A 19,628-nucleotide genomic window follows, 5' to 3' on the forward strand; every position below is an offset into this window, starting at 1 on the left:
CGACAAGCACCGAGAAATAGAAGGGATTCTTGACTCCCATACCGCAGCCGTCACCGGATGTTGGTCATTTCAATTCCGGCTCCGTAGTTTTGTTTGTACGGCGCAACAGCCATGTCAAATACCCCTCTAAACCACTGTCCGGCGGCACGGCATTGCGAGACGCAGCGCGCTACTCACCGAGATGCCGTCACTTCGATGGGACGGGGTTTCTTGTTCGTTTCTTTCCCGAGCCGAGCATGGCTAGGGCTTATGTGGGGCGAAAACATGTTGTTTCCAAATGTCTGGACGGAACGGTTAACTGCCCGAAAGTGGGTGGGAACGCGGGCGTTGTAAGAACCTGCTACCTATGCGGGAAGCGCTCGATAGTGCGATGGAAAAAGGCGACGACAACGGACGAAGAGAAGAAGGGGGTTGCGTTTGTGTCAAAGGCGCGCATACGATGCACACTAGTAAAGACCCTGGAGTTATGATGTAGTAGTGATCGGGCTGAAGAAGGGGCTGGGGCCATGGCTGGAGTTTCGAAAGCTTAGTAACTGAACAAGGTTGAGCTTGCGAGAGATACGGCTTTTCGGAACTTTTTCTCGTTGGTGGAGATGGGTGTTGGGAGGAAAAGTCATGGGCGTTGCGGGCGTGGCTCCCATTCGAATCGGGACGCGGGTAGACGGATGGCAGCCTGCTTTGAGTTGACCAAGCCAAGCCCTAGGCGACAGAAGTGGGATGGATTTGTTTTTCTTTCGCTGAGGGCTGGGTAGTTGGGACGAAGTCGGTGGTTAGCCGCTTGGAAAGGCTTTTGAAACAGGTTGTAAGCCCTGTAAGGTCTTGGCTTGCCGAAACAAGCCGGCGAGGCAGAGCTTGTCGAATTGGTAGTGGCCATCCGGTGTTGCGTTGTTGGGATGGACTAGCATAATAGAGGGAGAAGAAGTGGAGATGGAGACCTGCTTTATCTGGCCTGATGGATGAGCTACGTGGGAAAGGAGCATAATTTGGCCGAGCTTTGGGATGCCGCCCAGGTATTCGAGCCCAATATTGCATCCACTCTCCGCCGAGGTAGCCCAGTGAAAGGCTTGAGGCGCTCCATAGACAATAAGCTTAAGTGGCTAGTCTGTTGCAGCGGTCTGGAAGTAGCACGAGGCCGGAAAGCAGGCAGACTATGTGCGAACGAGGCCAATGCTGGGGTTGCAGAATCACTCTCGCTTTGTGGGCCGGGGATGAGAACGGCCGTTTTCCAACAAATTCCCCGGTAGCGATAGGCTAAGTAGGCCACATTGGGTTCATGTATGGTCGTTTCCCCAAAAGCCAGATCGTGAAGGTGTCCCGAGAGTTCGTTTCCAGAGCCTAATATGGCCAGGCTGCAGGTCCAGGCTCGATGCTCGAGTCAGTCTACGTGGTTTCTCCTTTTGCTGTTGACCCAGACAGACGAGGCCGGCCAAAGGCCAATGCTCCTTCAGTCAAGATCATGAACAACGATTGACTAGGTAGGCACGACGGGCGGCCGCCTACAGAAGCGGCTCGCAGATCATAGGCCTGGTCTCTTGGTGCGTGACATCCTGGATGGCGGCTACAGGAGGATCTGTAGCCCTTAATCCCATCTGGCGCAGTTGGCAACATCAGAAGGCGTCCATGATTGTGGAAATGGGATCTGTCTCCGTGTCGCAGGGTGGCAGCGGCAGCGGCTTATTGGGCCGGGGGTTTGAATAAATGCAAGCGGCTCGCCCAGGAACGTAGACTAGCCGGGATGGGAGGAAATGTGAGTGATTGCCTGGTCTTGGTGGTATGGGATGGACGGGAACAAGAGACCGGTAGAGGAAGGTGAAAAAAGACGGCCCATGGAGCGAGGTTGAGGAATGGAAAGAGACATTACCGAGAGAACGTTCCTGCGTAAAGGCAGAAGTACGTACCGAGCTTAGCCCGCTAGGGTCTGCCGGCAGCAACTCCACAGATGGTGGTGATCCAATCACAGTTTACGGAAGACGCCAGTGACAGGAGGGTCCGGGCGTCCACGGACCGGGGTTTCTGACGTGAGAGACGTATCACATTGGTTTCGGTCAACGGCCCGTTCATGACCCGGCTCGACCTCGAGGCTTGGCTGGGGGTCACGATGCAACAAAGTTGGCTCGGCTGCAATGCCAAACTGTAGCGGCGAGGGCGCGTTCCCTCTTTTTTTTTCTTCCCCTCGCCCGCTCTCAACACCGTCAGAACTCTCTCCGTCCTCCTCTTCCCCCCAAAGGACTCACGGCGGGGTCGGGATCCTTGCATACACAAAGTCATCGGGCAAAAAGAAGCGCAAAAACAAGCTCGGCAGGGATCGCTGCAGTATCTGGAAACGGGCTTCGTCCCAATAGAGAAGTCGTGCAGGTCCCCTGCCCAATCCCATCTTTTCGCTCCTCTTCCTCTGAACCGGGCTCTGTGATTGGTGCTTTGCGCACGTAAGTCTCTCCCGATTCGCTGAGCTTGTTTGGACCACAGCGAAACGAAACATGCGGAGCACTCCATGCTCTCTAGTCCACACACTCTAACATTCCTACTGGGAGCCTTGCCGCACCTTTCTCCCCTTACCTGTACACGGATTAGCCAAGCAGCCAAACAGCTAAGCAGGTTGACTCCGTACCCGGGCTTCGGAGCAGGAAGGGAAGGCCTGCTGCCATCTGAACTTTAGCCCATGCTGTCTATCCATGCACCCCCCTTGACGCCATTCACTAGGGGTACGTACCGTCGCCTTCCACAAGACGAGACTGCTCGCGCGCTAGATCCCCCTTCCCGTTTTCCTTGACACACTCCGCGTGCGCGCACATGCTGCAGCCGCTTGCCCTGGGCTCTTGTTCAGTACCGGCGCCAACACCAGACGCAGACTCCTGCTTACTGTACCCTGCACCCCTGTCGAGTCTGAAGCTTACGGTCGAGCGTAATCTTGCTACCCGCATTGTGGGCTCCCGTGTGAACTGACGACGGAAAGAAAGCTAGCCGCAGACAATCCCCAGCAAGGACCCAAGCCGATCCGACCCCCTCCCGAGTTGCAGAACCTGAGAACGGCTATGCGTGCTGAAGGGTAAGATACGCCCATTGACGAGGAGGGCCGGCTATGATACTCACCGAAGCCTCAACCTTCTTTATTGCCCGCTTGTTTCCCACCTTCGATCGTTTGTTCTCGCCCCTCTTCCCTTCTCCTCTTCATCCCGTTCACTGTGTGTCAATTTCTTCCATTATCCAAAAGCGCTGGTCTGCTTTCCCTTGGTCCACCGGTTTTGCTTACACTCTCCTTTCCCTTTGAGACATCTTACCACTACGAACTGCCACTCACTCGGACAACATTCTTAATTACCTTTGTAATCTTTCACTTCATCGACCGTCCCAGGTGGTACCGATCGACAACAACTTCTACAACAATCCCGTCGCCCGAGTATCTGCCCCCGGAAAACAGCCGATCGAAGAGGAAAGAAGAATTTACGACGAGCAAAGCCGCAAGAAACCACACAACCTAATCGACAATGCCTTTCACAATGAAGACCGCCCTCGTCGCCTGCCTGGCCGCAGTGTCTGCCGCCGTCCCTCTCGGACCCAAGTTGAACGCCGAGCAAATGAAGATCTACGACCTGGCCAAGAGGCAACAGGCCGGAGCTGGCGCTGCCGGATTGACGGATATCGACATTCTTCAATTGTGAGTTTACGGAAGCCAGCCATGGACGAAGGTGGATTCGATCACTAACAAGACTCCGCAGCGCTCTTACCTTGGAATGGCTCGAGGGAACCTTCTACCAGCAAGGCTTCCAGAAGTTCCCCGCACAGGACTTCCAGGCTCTCGGCCTGTCCCAGGAGCAAATCAACGACCTGCAACAAGTCGGTGCTACTGAGCTCTCCCACGTCTCTCTCCTGCAGTCCGCCATTGCCCAGGCCGGCACCCAGCCTGTCCAGCCCTGCCAGTACAACTTTGGCTTCACGAACGCTGCCGGCATGGTCCAGACTGCTGCCGTCCTCGAGAACGTTGGCGTTTCTGCCTACCTCGGTGCCGCCCCTCTCGTCAAGGACAAGGCCATTCTCAGCACCGCTGGCTCCATCCTCACCATCGAGGCTCGCCACCAGACCTTCATCCGCGCCGCCTCCAAGCAGATCGCTATTCCCCAGGCCTTCGACGCCCCTCTCGGTGTTCGCGCCGTCTTCTCCTTGGCCGCCCCCTTCATCACGTCGTGCCCTCAAGGCTCCAACTTGGCTCTGCAGGCCTTCCCCAAGTTGACGATGACCTCTCCCGCCAGTCCCTCGGCCGTTGCCATCGGCGCCCCGATCATGCTCCAGTCCGATGCTGCTCCCCAGGCCCAGGCTTGCGCTTTCACCACTGGTGGCATCCAGCCCGGCGGAACTGCCTTCACCCCCTTTAACGCTCAAACTGGCTGCGTCGTTCCCCAGGGCCTCAGCGGCATCGTCTACCTCTCCCTCACGAACCAGTCCCCGATGGCTGGCACGATCACCGATGATATCATTGTGGCTGGCCCCATGGTGCTTACTATCTCGTAAGCGCGTCCCGTGGGTCGGGGTATGTGGTCACTCAAAACGGGTGGCTGAAAAGGGCGTGATGGGCGTGCGTTGATTAATATCGAGGGGTCACCAACACGAAAAGTCAAAAGGGGGAACAAGCGCATGATACCTCGCTCTACGACAACGGAAGTCGGGAATAGTCAAGAGCATGCTCAGCCAGTTTTCGAAAATGTCGACCTTCTTTTGTTTCTGACTCTTCACTCTCTCCAACCCACCATCCGACCGACAAAACCATTTCACTTCTCTGGCTGAATAGATAGCCTGTGTATATGATGGTCATATTATATATATTCCCAACGGGGTTTCAGGAGTCGAGTCGAAGACTTATGTATTGTTTAACTGGTAACTCAAATTCCCTTTCTCATTTCATTATTTCTCTCAGTCTTGTTACATTTTCTTTTCTGCATCAATCCCCGTCGTAGCCAGACACGGGTGGAACTTTTAGGAGAGGCAAAAAGGGCCTAGGAAACATCGTCGCTAGGAACAGCGGAAGAATTCTATGATACCAGCAGAATAAAGCACGATTTTCTTGACAAAAAAACATGTTCAACACATAGGAGCCCCTCCCCTTTGTGCGGAGAAATCTGAGAGGGGAACGAGGATGGGAACAAAACAGTTGAGTTGCCAAGGAACGATACGACCTGAGATCAGCGCAAAATCAAAGCTATCATTTACCAGCTGCAAACATGGCTGCCAGTCAAGACGGGTTCCAACTTTGGTGTGGGTGAGATGAGACGTGTTCAGGTGAGCCGCAAATCAAACTTGGGATTTGGCACATGTTGAAACTGGAGAGGAGTTCACGGGGGTGGTCAGGATGGAACCTGAAGCCGATCCTTGTACGGGCTAAGATCGGCGTCTGGCGGCTCTCGGCTCTGAACTGACTACAAACCTTCTTTCGAGTCATTACCCACCCACATCTGGGCGGCTCTTCCTGGACCGGATATGCTAAGATGTTGATTCCGAGCCCCACCTGGGGCTTGGACTAATGCGCCTGCAAAGTATTCGATATCGCTGAGTGAGATTGTGCCTTGGCTTATGCGGAGTCTTGGTTTCTATAGACTCTTCTAGCACATGGGGAGGGAATAGTCGAAAAATGTGTTGCGTTACAGGAGAGAACTCTCTTGAAGAGAATCTGCACTTGACCTTGAACCACGGTTGATGCATGAGGGCATTACTCGAGTGCCGTGGTGGGCTTCGTGGCGTAGCTGCTTCAACAGATAACCCGGTAGACCCATCATACACAGTTAAATCCATGCCTAGATGACTTTCCTTGATAAACACGAGATGATTATGATAACTCTCAATTGAGCCAAGAATATTGCTAATCAGTTGAATCTGTTCCGATGATATAAATAACAAACGATGACAAAACCAGCATACGTTTATGACCAGCACTGGATGGCCGATATCATACGCTCCCCATCTTCCTTAATCAGATAACAACGACTAACACCAATTGGCTGCAATTGACTCCCAGGCAACCCACAAAACGGAAGTCCTTGGGTTCCGTTCATCAATCATCACTAGTGCAATCTGCATTTTGTCTGGCGATCAACAACTCACAGCATTCTGTCGGGATAGGATGTTACGCAGTCTCAAGAGCTGTATGGGTGGATATTGGCGATTGCCGCGTATGCAAAGCTCTGGGACATTGGTCATTGACCTGAAAGCCCTAGCGTATTAGGCATATCTTTTAAGAGTATTTGATGCTTTAGAGAAGCGTAGACTTGAGCCGGCAGAACTTGCAAAGAACCACATCAAGACGAAGGAAACTACCCCGGTAATGCAGTCATGATAGATAACGAGGCTCAAAGCGGCTTAAGTCGGTAGCCAGGTACAGCCTGTGAAACTAAATTATGCGAGATTCGAAAACATCATTCCAGTCTAGTTCATCTTAGACACTTCCGAGTATTTTAGCTGACAGCATAGTCCAAGTAAAGAAGCTGAAACCGAAGAACGAGGCCAGTCAAAACTCTCTTCCTCAGAACTCGGACTGGAAATCGGAGGACTTTCAGCACTGCTGTTTTATGTTGAACTGTTCGTCTGCTTCTCCTGATTTCTCTCACTCCAAGCAAACTGAATGGGGCGATCGCCATACTCAAAGGCAATCAGAAAAGGTACCCGCTGTAAGGTTGAAGTGTTTTCAGTAATCGCTGCAACATCTCATCCATAGAATTGCCCAACATCATGAGGGTTTTGATTTTTAGAGAGTCTGAACCGTCAAGATTCACCTGCGTCAACTCTTCTATCATCAAAGCAGAGAGGGTTGCCGTGCCTGCTGCGTCGGCGGAGCGCCGATGCGGGGCCGATCAGCGCCATCAAGACACCGGTCAGCCATACCAAAGTACCTAGAGAGCACCGAAACCATACGTTCTCCACATTGCTAAGGCTATCCAAACTTACGGAATGGCAGGTCAGTTCCCTCGTATATTTAACGGAACCTCTTGGTCCCCAGCCAAGGAGTTTGCGGGGACCTCGTCAAACATAGGTTGAGGTCGACTCGGAGATACGACCGCAAGACCAGGGTCTCAACCATCATACTCCAGTCAAGCCAGACGGTCCATTCAGGCTTAATTTGCCGAAGGGCTGACTATGTGCTTTGTAAGAGAGTATTCGTGCTGCAGCCCGCACCAACCGCACAGAAGTCCGCTTCCCAACCGAGGGTCTGTCCAGAAGCACGACTAGGATCAATTTCCCCACGGCGGGCGGGACAAATGTGATACATGACGACACAACCCTCGGCAACCGCTCTCCCATCCGCAAGACCTGACAGCAGTATATTACAAGCCACTGGGTTATATATATGTAAGGTCGTCGTCCGATATCATTCAACTCGATGTGTACAATCTAAAATTATCTGCCGAATCACCAACCCCGCGCGCTTGCCCCTCATTGCGCCCGCTCGTGGTGACGTCTGCGGGGTCAAAGTCTGCTCCTAAAATGGAGGAGACGGAGAAACCTCTTGGAATGGAACCCCGGCGGCCGAGGAGACTACTGCTGCATCGACGGGCCACTGGCGATAGACCCGGGAGGCTCCGGTCCCGTTGCGGGGTCGGATCGGCTCCCTGTCACATTCATGAATCTTGGAGAATAAAGCTAAGTCGTCTCACCATCAACTACACTTGCGCAAACCACGTTGTGCGTTATAGAATGCCAAAATGAGTAGACCTTTCAATAAAGTGCTGTTGCCATGATACCCACTCTGCATATATGCATAGTACTGACTTGATGAACAGGTCGTGATCGTCGGGGCTGGCCCCTCAGGCCTGCTCCTCGCCCTGCTCCTCTCCAAACACGGCATCCGAGTCCACATACTCGAGGCCGAGGACCATCTCGACCAGCAACCCCGAGCCGCTCACTACGGCCCTGCCGCCATACCCGAACTCATGCGCGCGGGCATCCTGGACGAGGTGCGCCGCCGCGGGATGACGCACAGCAAGTTCGTCTGGCGTCGTTTCGAGGACCACAGTGTCATTACGGGTTTTGACGCAGGCGTGCTCCGCGACGTCAACGGCAAGGATCTGCGGACCACGTGCCTTGTTCTACAGGAGCTCGACCAGCTCATGCTGGATGAGTTTCTGGACAAGTACAACGGGTCCATCAGCTGGCAGCACCGGGTGGTCGGGCTAGGACAAGACGACAAGCAGGCCTGGGTCGACGTCGAAACTCCCGAGGGCAAGAAGCGAGTGGAGGCCGACTACATTGTCGGCTGCGACGGAGCCAACAGCGCCGTGCGCAAGGGGCTCTTTGGGAACGAGTATCCGGGCTGGACGTGGGACCAGCAAATCGTCGCGACCAACACCTACTACGACTTCGCGGGCAAGTTCGGGTGGCACGACGCCAACTTCATCATCCACCCGGAGCACTTCTTCATGGCGGCCAAGATCACGAACGACGGGCTGTACCGGGTCACGTACGGCGAGGAGCCGAACCTCTCCCACGAGGAGCTCAAGGCGCGCCAGGAGGAGAAGTTCAGAATCATGCTGCCGGGGCATCCCGGGCCTGACGAGTACAAGGTCGTCAACTTTGCGCCGTACAAGATGCATCAGCGGTGCGCCCCGCGGTTCCGGTCCGGGAGGTTCATGCTGGCCGCGGACGCCGCGCACTTGTGCAACCCCTGGGGCGGGCTGGGCATCACGGGAGGCTTCGTAGACATCGGTGGGCTGTATGATTGTCTCGCCGGGGTGTGGGACGGCCTGGCGGACGAGAGCATTCTGGACTTGTACTGCGAGAAGAGAAGGGAGAAGTGGAAAACGGTCATCGACCCGATCTCGCAGGAGAACTTCCGGAGGGTCTCGGACGCGGATCCGGCGACGAGGGTGGAGAGGGACGGCTTCATGCAGATGTGCGAGCGCGCCCAAAATGATCCAGACTTCATGCGGGAGTTGATGATGGGGACCTTTGATGTGCGGTATGATTTTACCCAGCACTACAAGGACCTTGACGCGAAGAAGGTAAACGGCGGTTGAACTTGCGGCGCTAAGAAAGTGTGTGCGGTGTTACCGAGCGATTGACGGTAGAGATACGTCTACATCAATATGGATATCACTCGCATAAAGAGCCAATATCATTGAATATAAACATATGAATGACTGGTCTAAAGAAATGTCGGTCCAATCTTCCTCCACGGCCACCACAGCACGTAAACCAAGGACCAGGTCAAAGGCCTCGACACTCCAAGTCATATGAGGGACAAGAGGTTGTTTGTTCTTTTCAAAATCTAACCAGTCGTGAATCTCAGCCCACTATGAAAAGTCCAAGAACGCTTTCCTGGTACTTATAGGAAATGTTAGTAGAGCGAAGGCACATAAGCGGTTGCAACGAGCTCACTCGCAGTGGTCAGCCTGCATACTGATAGGAATATCGAAGGAAAGTGCCATGCTAGAGGGCTTGCAATCATGATTTCACAAGTTATAGGAATAATTCAACAGGTGTCTTCCATGACTAATCATCCGGAAACATCAGTAACAATGCCACGGCCTCAGTCTGCAACGTAACGGCCCTCGGCCCCTGTTATTGATGAGTGATCAGGCAAGAATCCACACCACTGTAGTGACGCGATGGCCGCCCGTTACAAAGCATTGATAATATATCTCTTCACAGTTTTAGATGGCCCTACGCATAAGTCCTGGCAGCTCAGACGGACAAGTAGAAGACCACGAGACTAACCACTGACCCCCGGTTGATTAGCAGACATGGCCAGCATCCAGTCACACATCACCCAAGACGTTCCCGTACGGAAGACACACAACTTCAACGACACACCCATGGTTCAGATGTGGTAACGATCATGTACATATAGGATATACTAGCCGAGACTACGAAACGAGGAACCACCATGCACAATGTGTCTTCATCCCAGGCTCATCTATCGGACCCCAAGACATCCCTCACAGCGCAAAGGGATGCTGACTAAACAGGACAATACTCAACGCCTCGGAGCGTTTACTCGTCAACAACGGAAGCAAACTTGTCCAGCATCTCCTGCTGGATGTCCTCGTACTGTGATGACGGTGTTAGCTAACGAGAAATCTCTGGCGCAGTGTTATGTAGACTCACCTTCTTAGTAATGACATCCTGGCCATCATCGGGAACCTCAAACTTGAGTTGACGAAGCTTGGCCTGCAGGTCTCCAGTAGCTTCGCGAACCTTGGCCCAGCTCTGGCCCTGGGCAACGGCCTTTTGTGCCTCGTCATGGAAACCAACCATGAGCTTCATCATCCACTCAGTCTTCCACAGCGGGCAGAACTGGTCGTAGTCTGAGTAACCGTTTTGCTGCAAGAAATCCTCCTTCAACAGCGCGGCGATATCCAAAGTAATTTTGTCGGGGTCGGACAGCGCACTCTTTCCGACCAGCTGCACGACCTGGTCGAGCTCTTCGGAGTCGGACAGGAGCTGCTTGATACGGTCACGCAAACGGGGGAAGTCAGGGTAGTCCTTCTCGTACCACTTATCAAGGACCGTGGTGTACTTGCTGTAACTGAGCGAGGTGTTGATGGAGGGGAAGTGCTTGCGCTGGGCGAGCTTCTTGTCGAGACCCCAGAAGACCTGCACGATACCAAGGGTGGAAGTGGTGACAGGATCGGAGAAATCACCACCAGGGGGGCTGACGGCACCGACAATGCTGACACTGCCCAATCGCTCGGGCGAGCCAAGAGACTTGACGCGACCGGCACGCTCGTAGAAACTGGCGAGCTTGGCACCGAGGTAGGCGGGGAAACCTTGATCAGCAGGCATCTCTCCCAAACGTCCGGAGATTTCACGAAGAGCCTCAGCCCAACGCGACGAGGAGTCGGCCATCATGGCAACGTCGAGGCCCTGGTCACGGAAGTACTCGGCTACGGTGATACCGGTGTAAATAGAAGCCTCACGAGCAGCGACGGGCATGTTGGAGGTGTTGGCGATGAGCGTAGTGCGCTTCATGATGGGTTCCTTGCGGCCGTCGACCTCGATGGTAAGCTCGGGGAAATCCTTCAAGACTTCAGCCATCTCGTTTCCGCGCTCACCACAACCGACGTAGACAATGACATCGCTGTTGGAGAACTTGGACACAGACTGACTAATGACAGTCTTTCCGCAACCGAAAGCACCAGGAATGGCGACGGTACCACCCTGAACACTAGGGAAAAGGGCGTCCAGCACTCTCTGGCCGACGACGAAGGGCTCGCTTGCCTGCAGCTTCTCGGTAGTTGGGCGAGGCACTCGCACAGGCCAGGTCTGCATCATGGGGTACTCGGTCTTCTTGCCATCGAACTCGACCTCGAGGAGGGGCTCCGCGACAGTGTATTGGCCCTTGCTGGCAATCTTGGTAATGGTACCGCGAGCACGGGGCGGGAGCAAAATCCGGTGGACAGAGATAAACGAGTTCTCGTTGACGGTACCCCAGACGTCACCGCCCGAGATGTGGTCGCCAACCTTGGCGGTGGGCTCGAAATCCCACTTCTTTGTGCGGTCGAGGGCGGGGACGGCGATACCACGGGGGATGTAAATGGTCTTGGAGATGTCGCTGATCTTCTCGAGAGGTCTCTGGATACCGTCGTAGATACCGTTGAGCAGACCGGGGCCAAGCTCGACGGAGAGGGGCTTTCCGGTACGGTAGACGGGGTCACCGACCGTGACACCAGCTGCGCATACCATCAGCTACATGTATTCGAAGGGAGTGTGGAATTGGGAGGTGGAGACGCACCAGTCTCCTCGTAGACCTGAATGGTTGCTTGGTCGCCGTTGATTCGAATGACTTCACCGACTAGGTTATCGTGACTGACTCTAACCTGCGAGCGTGTCAATTGGCGTTTCCGTATGTGTCCATGCGTTTCGACCTACCAACTCGTACATAGCAACACCAATCATGTCCTCGGCGACAATGACGGGTCTAGGAATATAGTTAGTCGTCGCGAGCGGCAGATCGAGAGACGGGGGCGAGGCGGAGGGAGCTTCAAACGAACCCTGAGACGGAGAAGATCTTGCCTGTACGCCAACGTCAGCCAATGCCATCATCAAGAGGCGGCGGGAACAGTGTCTGTAATCTTACCATGGCTGAGATCTTCCTCTTCAACCTTGTTCTCTTTCTTCTGTTTCTGTTGGGATTGGCGCCCAAGGTCAGCTTCCAGCAATCAAGATCGGTGGGGCAAGCATATGCCGCATAACAGAGGCAACGATGGTGACAACGCAGCGTGGATTGGGCTGCTTACAGGAGGCATGATGGGCGTTTCGACGCGAGCAAGGCTCGGCTCGTGCAGCGTCGTCACAGGAGGAGGGTCGGTGGAAGGCGAAGAAGGGTCCGCAGTTGAGGGGGAGGGCGGGTTGGATGGAGCGAGTCGAGGTGTTGTTGGAGGAGAGGATGGTAGAGGTTGAGCAGAAGCTATTTCCAGAGCTTCGACGTCCACTGTGACTTGGCTGCTCGGCTGCGGATGCGGCTGCGGCCCCCGTGCACGTACTGGAAGTACCTCGTCCCGGTTTTGTATGGGACTTGTGGTGCTCCAGTTGGAAATGGTACGAACGGGCGGTGGTGCTGCTGCTTCTGGTGCATTGGAAAGTGGAGGCGATGATGTATGACCGTGGCCCGTGCCTGCTTCTGAGTCTTCTGTCGCTGAAGGACCGCCGCCACCACCACTACCAATGGCGTTTGTAGCGTCGCTGGGAACCTGCAAGTAGGCAGCCGATTTGCCAGTGCCGGGCGCTGCGGCAGCTGGCGAAGCGAGAGGTGACACTGGCAGCGACCCGTTATCGTCTTGCTTTCCTCGAACCAGCAAATCGACCAGCGATGGCCGCACCCGAAGGCGAGGACGGAGTCCGACTTGCATGCACCTTAGATTTGGGTATTCTGAGATGGGTTTCAATGAACTCTGTGATGGCGAGTTGTTGCTGTTTTCTTGTGGTGTTTCAAGTCTGGGAAAATTTCGGAATCGCGGGTTATGGTGTTACACTTGATGCCGGCGCCCCTTTGTCTACCTACGCAGCGCAGAGGAGGAAACACTTCAGTTCAACTGACTTATGCAGCAACAACAACCCGGGAAAATGCCAAGCGAATTTCGCCGGCCGTCCTTGGGATTGGGGAACCTGCACTGCCACGCTAGCTTGACACCGCCGGTTCTCCGCACCCGTTGGCCCTGAGACGGCATCTCACCTCAACTTTTGACGTGCTTTCCGAGTGATTGGTTTGTCGATCTATCAATACACCGAGGCTGATGACAACCTCAACTTGCTGTTCATTTGAAATTCGTCCTCCTGTTATCGCTACAGATTCGTGTCGTTTCAATGAATACTAGAGCACAACATCATACCTGATGTCAAGCCCATGCGTGCGGATATGAGCAATTGTCCACTGTTGTATCATGATGCCATGCCGTTTCAAGGTACCACGAACCTCCAGCTTCACTTCCTTAAACGCTTGATGCAACTTGGCGATCGAATCAAAACATTTTACACTAAAGTCTAGCTATTGCTCAAGTAAGTCGTTCTTGAAGCTGCGTTTCCCATTGTAAACCACGTATCCAGTAGGCAGGATAAGAGAAACGCTACGCAACAAGCCAATCGTATCTTAAGCCCGTCTTTTGATCCCATTCCAAAGCACGAGTAACTTGCGTTCGTACATTCATTACTATCGTCATTATGCCATGCCATTATCCAACAAGTCGTCAACGTGAATGACTGTCAGACCGCCACCCAGACATACGTCGATATGAGCTCCCATCTCAAGAGCTCCAATTATCCATGCAAGTCCCCGCTGACTTGCTGATTTGAGCAGCCATTACGCTGCTTTCCTTCCTCGGTGTGGCCATGAGACATCTCTAGCCTTGGCCGGCCCTCCTCGACAGTTTTCTATGTTCGGCGGATAAACGTGTCCGCTCGTCTGGCCGTTTTGTGCGGGTCGGTCCAGTTTTGTACTTTTGTCTATACTTTTGTTGTTGCAATTCATACCATGAATCCACTTATGTGCAGTGCTGACTTTCGCGTCGGATGCAAGCTTGTTGACACTCGCGCAATGCTCGTTTCGACGCAGATTAATTGTGTAGACGTGATTCAAGCCGTGGTCTCTCTGAAGTCGATGAGCTGCTCCTCTTCGTCGGTCTCCTTGAGGCTCCTCTCCCACTCGTCCATGAGGTTGTTGGCAGTCCGCTTGAGGTTGCCAGGAGAAAGCTTGTTGACCACAGTGGGAAGAAGCTCCTCCAACCGACTAGGCGACAATAGAGCCGACTCGGGACGAGATTCGGATCTGGCCGAGGTGTCTACGGTGATGGACGACTTCTTCCTGCTGATAAAGCACATGTCTTAGCATGGGACTGGGAAAGGATAGTAGTGAAATTCTTACAGCGGGGTCATGTTTTCGTTGTTCTCAGACATCGACACGATTTCGTCCGCTCCACCCATCGTCGAACCGCTCCAGCGCGCTGACTTGGCTGACGACACCTGAGGTGATTCCCAGTTTGACCAGTCGTTGTCGTCGAAGGAGTCGAAAGTCAACGGCGTCCACGAAAAGTGCTTAGCCTTCGTTGTCGTAGACTTGGTCGCGGGCTTTGGGTTCGGTCGTTCCTGGAGAGGCTTTGATGGCTTGCTCGGCGTGTCCATCGGCGGTAGGTCGAAGGCCGAGTTCAACGGAACTCTAGGGCGAGAAAAGCTGTTGGCTTTGATCGTGTCCTGGTCTCCGGCGCAAGATCTCTCCCTCCTGCCATGAGGATCTGTTGAGCCCGGGCGTCCGGGCACGCCGTGAATTGGCTCGTCACCAACAGTTGCCTGTCGAATGTCTTCCATAAAGCTCCAGAGACCTAGCCTGAAGTCCTGGGCCATCTGCTTTACAGCAGGGGGGCAGCTGCATTATACGACCTAGGTTGCCAGGACGCTCTCTTCGACAGCGCGGCGTTCGAGAGCATAGGCGGGGACCTGAGCACTGGCGATTTGAGGCTTGCAGTGTCCTCGTGCACAGCAAAGCCATCTGGCTTGGTCGGCGACAGCAACGATAGTGTCCTTGTGTGCCCGCCACGGAGGACCCTTCGTCGGTATTCCCTGGGCCCCGTCTGTCCCTGCAAGTCTCTCAGAAGCGATTTCCTCCTATCCAGCTCAACGCTCCGTTTTGATGCTGCCTCATCGTCGTCTAGCAGGGACGGTTCAAACTGTGGCGCTAGAGGGCGCATTGGCTCATTACGTATCTCTCTCTTCCTCTGAGCCCCTTGAATCGTCCATTGCTGCTTGAGCCTCGTGAGCTCGGCCTCGGCACGAGCCAATTCCTCCCGAATCTCTAGTACGCGTCGCTCTTGCGCTGCTATCGCAATGATGAAGTCATTGGGGTCAGTGGGAGATGTGAGCGCCGAGGTATCGATAGGTGTAGGAGGGTAGGATGTGGTTGCGACTGAAGCTGGTCGGGAGGGATCACTGGTTGGCGGTGCAATGGGAAGGGTAAGGGACAAGCGGTTCGTGTTTCGTGACGCATTGGAAGTCGAACGTGACGTGCGCGAGAAGCGATCCTGAGTCGACGGTGTCGGCGGAGGAGGGGGCGTCATAGCCTCGGGGATCTCCATCTCCCCTGTGAGAGTCTCGACCTGGGCTTCTGAGGGTTTGAAATGGCAAGGCCTTAGGGGCATGGCATGTTGGGGGGTGAAGGCCGTCGTTGTCGTGGTGGCCGGGGGATCCGCCGGCGGACGCTCGACCACGGAGGCGCGACGGCGAATCTCGTGGGTGCTCTGCATCTCAGCACGAGCGAGATGTGCGGTGGACGCCTCGTACAACGATTGGCAGTGTGCGGTGGTGTATGCTCGACGGCGTTTAGGCAAAGAATGTGAAGGAGATGCGTTGTTCGCTCTCCGAGTGTGCCTTTGTCTCCAGGCGGAGGAGGAGTGAGCGTGATTCGTTCTTCTGGCGACGACAGCCTTGTAGGTATTCAAATGTCTCTGATGGTCATTTAAGAGAGTGCGTGAACAAGTCGAGATGAAGCAGATTTGTAGCAGAAAAATGGCTGTCATGGAGAGAGTGGAAAGAGGGTCATTATTGACGGCCCGGGTGTGCGCGTGTTTGTTGTGAATGACCGGGCTCCTCAGATAACCACAGCACACCGATTAGAGAGCAACCGGAGACAGAGGGAAAGAGAAAGTTCGGGGTTGGTGTCGGGGGGGTGATCCAGGCCCAGGAACCAGCTCCAGTTCCAGTAGGGGGTCTTCAGTTGCGTAGGCTAAGGGACCTCCTCTCTGGGTCGGGTAGGGGGTCGTTGAATGAGGGTTGCAGCGCAACGGGGGTGACGATTGGACAGTGAGATTGGCTGAGCTGGCGTGGCGGACGAGGGTGTTTTTGGTTCCTGCGGTCGATAGGGGTGGGCACACCGGGCTGGACGCTTCGGTAGTCAAGGAAGTGTGCAACGGCTGTGGAATCTTTTATTTCGCCTGTGTTCTCCTGGGGGTGAGTTGAATGACGGATTCGGGCACAGATTCCCAGTTGGATGAGCGACAAGGACTGAGAATGGGGAATATTGTGTTGATGTAGAGATTGTGACGACCAAGCGAGGTCGGAAGGAGGATGTGACTGTGGGCGAGGCCCTGAATGTGGCTCTGGGCCGTCAATGCAGCTTGGATTGCTTGATGCTTGCTTGTTGATAGAAGCCGTGTTGTTGTCCTGGGATCGTACCGGGGGGGACAGGGAGACCGATGTCTGGACCCAAAGTATGAGGTAAGGTATCCGTCGTCGTAATTCCGCAGAACAAGGTTGGGTAAGGTGAGATGAGGTGAGGACGGCAGAGGCAGTGAGTTCGGACGACGACTGGAGAAGAAGCAATGGGCGGCAGTATTGCAGCAAGATCGGGCCAATGGCGAGTTGGGTGGGTGAGATGGCGAAGAGTGTGTGTGGGATGAAAAAACGAAGTTGATAAGATGGGCGAGTAGAGAAGAAGAGCTGCGGCCAGCCAGTTGATGAACGCGCGAATGCGATGCGGTCCAAGTGTGATATGGTAGCTGGTCAGTTGACTCTTTGTTGGCTACAGCCCTGGTTGTTGGGATGGGAACCAGAGCATGTGGTCTGACCTTTGGCCGTTGATGACGGAGCTGTGGTGGTGGTTGCTTGTACGGTAAGGGTATCTATCGCATTGCGCTTGTTTTAGTCCGGCCTCTTCCACCCCCCTCTGTTTCTATGTTTCTATCTTATTTACATCCATCGTCCCTGTTGACAGTGACAGCCAACTAAGGCCACTAAGCAAGCATCCCCCTCTTCCGATCGTCTAGTACGGTGACATGGCGACTCCTCATTGTTCTCGGCCTCAGGTCTGGGTTTGCATGTGTTTCCCATTGTTTTGACCGACGCCTCGTCGGATCAACAAGACGAGACGAAACCATCGCCCACGGAAACCAGTGGGCCAAGGATTGCGTTTGCAAGAACGGCGATCCACTAAGATGGACGTTATTCAGGGGCTTGCAGCAAGCGTGCAGTACCACCACCGGCAGGAACCTGTAAGAGGCCGCAACGAGCCGCAGCAGGAGTCAGGAAACTGACAGGAACCGATGGGCACCGGGGCAACAGGCGTAAGATGGGCGGCGGTGCCGGACGGGACGTCTTGGAAAAGGGCCCGAGGCACCTGCTAGCCTCTGCTAGGCCTTAGCACACCTTGTCTCCTTTGCCGTGGCGTTGGAGGCACACAAGACTTGCGAAGGCTCCGGCGACGATTCGACGGATGCAAAGAGAAGCACGTCCCGGCAAGGGTCCGCAGGAAAACAGCTGGGATCAACCGTGGCTTGCGTGGGGACGACCCAAGTTGACAATTTCCCTGAAATTAGCAGCCAATCACAGCCGAAGGACGTACCCCAAATCTCGACAGAGACCCACGTGACTTTCTGTCACTTTGAGGGGAGGTGATGGCTGCTCTTTTGGACTTTGAAGGGTAACCGCAGGAGGAGGTACTGGCATGGTAGATGTGCATTCCACAATTGTGCGTGCACTAATTGCGGTGGGAAATGCGTGCACAATCACACCACTGCAAGCAATTGACCTTTTCCCGTTTTAACCAGCCCGGGTCTGTGGAGGTCCGTTTCTCCGTGCATCCATAGGTATCTGCCATCCACCATCATACGTAACACACAGGACGGCCAAGGTGCGCTAAATCCACCACCATTAATTGAGACGCGTGACGCGACTTCTCTCGTCTGACCGTCTGCATTGAAGCCCTCACGAGGCACAGGACGGCGATTCCCTCTGGAAGCGGCCACTAAGGATCGAGTTTGGCAAAAGTCACTTGCGCTTCAGCTTAGGCATCGCCACAACATCGCTCGCCTGTGCCTATAGTCACACCTGACGGCACTGGGCACCCGAGTGACACGAATGGGTCTCGCCATTCCCATATGATACTCTCATCTACTACATCGTGAATCGTTCTCCTCATATTCCGCGTCGTTCTTCCTTGAGGCCATGTTGGAGCCACTCATGCCGTCATGATGCCCCTTTCTTTTGTTCTAATATGCGATTTGCTGGAGCAGGCTCATAAGCAATGCAAATCCGGCAACAAGAACCTCAACCAACGGGTTTCTAACTGGTTCACCCAACACCGCCGCCATGTCGACGACCCTGGAACCGATGCCTCTGCTCTGCTGTCTACTCTCCTCCCAGACAAGCGCACCGATCGTGTGTATGCCATCCAGGCCGACACGCTGTCAAACATCATCGGCAGGGCCCTGCGTCTTGGAGCTTCACGCGTGAAAGAGCTACGCCGATACAAAGAGGCCGGCCGTGGCGAGGATCTGGCTGACTGTGTTGCAAGGGTCCTCAAAGAAACGGTAAGTGTTCGTTTCGTTCTTGGTGCTATACGAGACGTGTTCTTGGAAAAGCCCAGGCTAGCATGATGTAAAGACCTGCCCATTCTGACATCATGGCAGCCAAACCCCATGTTCGTCGGGAAGGATGCCTTAACTGTCGAGGAGATCGATTTAGCTCTGAACAGCCTCGCCGCCTCCTGCAGATTCAGCTCTCCCGCTGTTCGAGCCTCGCAGTCCCATTCAAGCAGTCGGGATGAGATCCTTGGCGACCTGTACCTTCGTGTGCAAGCGAGAGAAGCCAAATGGCTCACGCGCCTGATACTCAAAGACTTCCAACCGGTCATGCTTGACCCCGGACACGTTTATCAATGCTACGATCCCCTGCTCCCCCAAATCCTGAGGGTTCAAGACGACTTCTCGGCGGCATTGTCCCTTCTGCAGAAACTGAGGAGAGAACCCTCGTTCCGCAGCGGTATGGAAAACAGGGGAGATGTGCTGATGAAGCACTTGACACCTGTCCTAGGCGTCAAAGTCGGCAGGCCGTTCTGGCTGAAAGGCCGAAGCATCAGGCATTGCATGAAGCTCGGCCACGGCCGCATGAGCTGCGAGAAGAAGATGGACGGAGAATACTGCCAGATCCATATAGACCTGAGCAAGGGATTCAGGTGTATCCAGATCTTCTCCAAAAGCGGCAAAGACAGCACCAGCGATCGTGCCGCGTTGCATGGGTGAGTCTCGCACTCTCGGTCGAACGTAGACGTACTAACGTTGACACAGAGCAATCCGGGACTCTCTCAACATTGGAAAGCCAAAATGCAAGCTCACCCGTGGGTGTATTCTGGAGGGGGAGCTAGTGGTCTACAGTGACAAGGCATGATC

General features: G+C 54.4%; 6 protein-coding genes across 6 annotated transcripts; 3 read left to right on the forward strand and 3 right to left on the reverse strand.

The window, feature by feature from the left end:
- Positions 1-3,497: 3,497 nt before the first annotated feature.
- Positions 3,498-4,506, forward strand: ColSpa_01006 (protein rds1; the record flags this gene model as incomplete). Its single annotated transcript, XM_049267218.1, has 2 exons — positions 3,498-3,655; positions 3,717-4,506. 2 exons carry the CDS (start codon positions 3,498-3,500, stop codon positions 4,504-4,506), a joined length of 948 nt encoding a protein of 315 aa, XP_049123175.1.
- Positions 4,507-7,685: 3,179 nt separating this feature from the next.
- Positions 7,686-8,996, forward strand: ColSpa_01007 (FAD-dependent monooxygenase terC; the record flags this gene model as incomplete). Its single annotated transcript, XM_049267219.1, has 2 exons — positions 7,686-7,706; positions 7,764-8,996. 2 exons carry the CDS (start codon positions 7,686-7,688, stop codon positions 8,994-8,996), a joined length of 1,254 nt encoding a protein of 417 aa, XP_049123176.1.
- A 976-nt stretch (positions 8,997-9,972) lies between these two features.
- Positions 9,973-12,227, reverse strand: ColSpa_01008 (V-type proton ATPase proteolipid subunit; the record flags this gene model as incomplete). The annotated part of the gene is made up of 5 exons (XM_049267220.1): positions 9,973-10,029; positions 10,087-11,651; positions 11,714-11,798; positions 11,851-11,973; positions 12,219-12,227. 5 exons carry the CDS (start codon positions 12,225-12,227, stop codon positions 9,973-9,975), a joined length of 1,839 nt encoding a protein of 612 aa, XP_049123177.1.
- A 1,822-nt stretch (positions 12,228-14,049) lies between these two features.
- On the reverse strand, positions 14,050-14,814 carry ColSpa_01009 (uncharacterized protein; the record flags this gene model as incomplete). Its single annotated transcript, XM_049267221.1, has 2 exons — positions 14,050-14,281; positions 14,339-14,814. The coding sequence occupies 2 exons, from the start codon at positions 14,812-14,814 to the stop codon at positions 14,050-14,052; spliced, it is 708 nt and encodes a 235-aa protein (XP_049123178.1).
- A 5-nt stretch (positions 14,815-14,819) lies between these two features.
- ColSpa_01010 (uncharacterized protein) lies at positions 14,820-15,710 on the reverse strand (the record flags this gene model as incomplete). The annotated part of the gene is made up of 1 exon (XM_049267222.1): positions 14,820-15,710. One exon carries the CDS (start codon positions 15,708-15,710, stop codon positions 14,820-14,822), a length of 891 nt encoding a protein of 296 aa, XP_049123179.1.
- Positions 15,711-18,431: 2,721 nt separating this feature from the next.
- On the forward strand, positions 18,432-19,626 carry ColSpa_01011 (DNA ligase 4; the record flags this gene model as incomplete). Its single annotated transcript, XM_049267223.1, has 3 exons — positions 18,432-18,770; positions 18,870-19,477; positions 19,527-19,626. 3 exons carry the CDS (start codon positions 18,432-18,434, stop codon positions 19,624-19,626), a joined length of 1,047 nt encoding a protein of 348 aa, XP_049123180.1.
- Between the last annotated feature and the right edge of the window lie 2 nt (positions 19,627-19,628).

The sequence above is a fragment of the Colletotrichum spaethianum genome, assembly GCF_022836535.1.
Source record: "Colletotrichum spaethianum MAFF 239500 DNA, contig02, whole genome shotgun sequence".
Lineage (NCBI taxonomy): Eukaryota > Fungi > Ascomycota > Sordariomycetes > Glomerellales > Glomerellaceae > Colletotrichum > Colletotrichum spaethianum.